Genomic DNA, 3,469 nt, shown 5'->3' on the forward strand with positions numbered 1-3,469 from the left:
TCTCTGTGCTTGGACTGCATAAAACAGCTATTTGAACCATTTCAGTTATGCCAAGGATGCAGCTTCAATCATTACTTTCAAATTTTTTCCAATCTGCTTGGTTAAACACAGCTAAGGGCTCAGGCTAGTGCCTGCATACCTGTGCGTGCAGCCCCAGAGACGTGGGGAGACAGGACAGCAGCTGCCCCATGCATCGCACTGGGAGGAGGAGGTGGCACAGGGCAAGATGGGCTGTTGCTGCTGCAAGGTACTGCTTTATGTCAAAGCTTGTGGCTTCACCTGTATGGGAGGCTCAAGGTAGTTTGCACTTCAGGGCTGTGAAGTGACCTGCATTGACATTCACAATTCAATTTTGCATTGACCAGTGAGGGAAAACTGGTTAATTCACGGGGAACTTACTGGTAGCTACACTGGTACTGTTCAGCGTTTTGACAGTCCTCCAATTTCTAACATACTATGGCATTATAATGACTGTACTAACTAAAAGCTTTGCGCATGTCCTTTCTAAATACGCTGCAGTCAGGAAAACACATAAATGCGAGAAGAATGGTGGCCACACAGCTTTCAGCTCTCTTCTCCCTTTCGTCCCCAAGCAGAGAATGTTTGCTTCTTTTCCACCTTGTGTCCAGTCCTTCCTGCAACTCCGAAAACAGCTAAAAATAATTTGTCTAGTTCCATGCCTTGAGGAAGAGGTTGAGTTAAAGGGAGCCAGGCACTTCTGATCATCTAATTGTTGATAAGTGGCTCTTATCCATAATTGTTTGGCTTTCAAGTGTGGGGAAAATTGTTTTATCACAACACTTCACCTGAGAGCTATTGACTCGCAACTTCTTTTGGTACAGCTTTGTAGCTAGAAAAGGATACTCATGTTTGCAAATTGTGAGCAGAAGTTATGTATTCCATGCCACAGAAAATCCAATTCCTTTCTCAGAGAGACCCATATGTTTGCACTTACTTTCTCGCCAGGGAGTGAATCTGCAGCTGAGGCTCCAGTTGGAATAGACGCCAGCTGACGCGGCTTTCACTCTGCCATAGTAAGGCTCTTGGATGTCAGAGATCTCATTCGTTAGGTCACAGACATGTGTTTGAATCCCCCAGCAGTCGTCTTTGTTTTGCCACGTGCTCTGCCCATACCTTTGGAGAAAAAGGAGGAAGGATGTAAGCTTTAGCTATTGCCGACTGGGTCCGCACAGATTTTTAACCATCTGCAGTGCTGACAAGCATTCTACCGTGGAAGTTAACTCCCTTCAATTTGATAACAGGGAAGATTGATTTCATGGGCGTTTGGGAGCTACGAGTTTCTGTCTTTTCTGAAAGAAACCTAAAGCAGAGATGTGGGTCACCAGCCCTGTAGGAAGCCACTGCATACTTGCCCCTCGGGAGAGGCGGGCGAGCTTTGGCTTAGCCAGTGTGCTCAGTGATGGGCAGAATGCCGGTTTCCACCACCGAATTTCTCAAAGGCAATAGTGATTTCAGGTGCTCACCACGTGTGCCAGGGGCGAGAGCATACCTCCTCTGAGGACCAGCCCCTAGCGCTGCCTCAAGTTTGCCACGCAGGGCACCCTGCGGCACTTGTCATGGGCAAGGTGGGCCACCGAAATACCTTAAGTGTCCTATTGCAGAGGTACCTGACCTAGCTAGACCTGCTTCAGGCCGGCAGTTGGACCTGGTGACCTCCAGAGGTCCCCTGCAAACTACATTTTTCTGCAACTCTGTGGTGCAATGAGGGTGCAGAGCGTATTGCTGGAGGTACTTGTTCCCTGCCTGCCTTGGGGTGTTCAGCTGCAGCTTATGGGCTATTGATAAGCGCAGCAACAACCGAGAGCTGGCAGCTGAGCAGGACATGGCTGTTCCCCAGGTATTGTCCCCAGGGGAGAACATCCCGTGCCACCTGAGAAGTCCCTTTGACATCCCAAGCAAGGATGGTCCCCAGCCCAGCGGGAGGCTGGAGTTCCCCCGGTACTTACACTTTGTACTGCACAAAGTAGACTGTGCCTCTTGCCTCTCTGGCCCTCCCAGGCTGCCAATGCAAAGTGCTGTTGAAGTTTAACGAACGAAACTCTACCTTCTGCGGCTTAATCAAATCTTGCAGGTCTTGGTTTTCCAAAACTAAAATCGCTGCAAATAATAAGGAATGATAATATAATGCGCTTGTCACAGACACGCTCCTCCGTGTGGAAACTGAGGGGGTATCTTACAGCACATTGGGTTTCATGACTAGTAGGCTGCAGCGAAATTAAATCTCCTGGATTTCATGTTCAAAATTTTCCAAGTCACAGTGACCAGATCTAGCAGTTACAGAACAAACACATTTAGTATTATGAAAGGAACACTTTTATGTGGTTTGGTTTTGGTTTTTTTTTTCATTTTTCCTTAGCAAGTTTACTGCTGTAAAAGGTGCCTGAAGGGCATCCCAGGAAACAAACCCTTCGGATCAATTCACAGAGCCTGCAGTAAGCAGCCCCATCAGTAGTTAAAGTCGAGTGCCCTTTCCTCCACATCTCAGCTTTAACCTGCAGGGATTATAGCTGTTTTAACTGTTGCCACAGCCGTGTTTATCAGCTCTTGCCTAATAAGAAATAACCTGAGATTCACTGCTTTTCCAGTCTGCACTACTGGAAAAAGCTGCCTGACAATTTTCAAGATAATCTGTTTTCAAACTGCGATGGTTACTGATGACAGAATCAGTTAACAACCTCTCTGAAGCATCCAAATCCTAACATTTTTCTGGGTTTTGTGACCCAGATGACTGCAGCTTTATCCCTGGCATATCACAGAATCACGTAAGACTTGTACTAGTTGAACTGAAACTGGTAATACAGCCATGAATAAATTTAATGGGCAACATACTTGTTTTATCTGCATTTCAGAACCTTGAAAGACAAAATAACAGACTAATTTGGAAGTGACTGGACTTTTGAAACCCACCAAAAGATCCAGAGATTTCTTGACCCATCCAGAGATTCAATAACAGACCCAGCACCCCGCTCCCCACATAGGAAAAGAGCAGAAAGCCTTTACTTACTAGTTATCTCATCCTGAAGCAGGTGCATCAGTAAGCAGAGGGAGGAAAGCGTGATCCCCCTCATGCTTAGGAGAGCAGCTCCATGACTGAAGAGCATCTCTCTTCCTCTTGGGCATGTCTTATGAGGAAGTAACTGTTAAACACTCCAGAGTTCCCCTTCTTTTCAGTGCTTTCCAAAATCCCCGGTTTGGCTTTGGTTTAATTTAGCTGAAAAACATATGAGTTGTTCTAAATTAAACATAAGCAATTGTTCTTACTTGGCAGCTGTGGTCACTCTGAAGTGTGGAACTAATTATGAAGCAAACCAGCATGAAAAAGGTCCTTTTTTTTTAGGCACTAATTATCAAATGATGTCTGGCAATATTGCTTTATCCCATAAATTTGTCACACAAGCTTACGTGCTTGCCATGCTAAGACCTTCCTTCCTTCCTTCCTTCCTTCCTT

The 3,469-nt window shown here is 45.9% G+C and overlaps 1 protein-coding gene across 1 annotated transcript in view; it reads right to left on the reverse strand.

The window, feature by feature from the left end:
• IL22RA2 (interleukin 22 receptor, alpha 2) overlaps window positions 1-3,122 on the reverse strand; it is a 5,774-nt gene extending 2,652 nt beyond the window's left edge. Inside the window, exons 1-3 of the mRNA XM_009582758.1 lie at window positions 3,026-3,122; window positions 1,968-2,118; window positions 956-1,134 (exon numbers count right to left, since the gene is read on the reverse strand). Coding sequence (XP_009581053.1) covers window positions 956-1,134; window positions 1,968-2,118; window positions 3,026-3,122 — 427 coding nt within the window. The remainder of the gene's footprint in view (window positions 1-955; window positions 1,135-1,967; window positions 2,119-3,025) is intronic.
• Between the last annotated feature and the right edge of the window lie 347 nt (window positions 3,123-3,469).

This window comes from Fulmarus glacialis, unplaced genomic scaffold, assembly GCF_000690835.1.
Source record: "Fulmarus glacialis isolate BGI_N327 unplaced genomic scaffold, ASM69083v1 scaffold9378, whole genome shotgun sequence".
In the NCBI taxonomy this organism is placed as follows: domain Eukaryota; kingdom Metazoa; phylum Chordata; class Aves; order Procellariiformes; family Procellariidae; genus Fulmarus; species Fulmarus glacialis.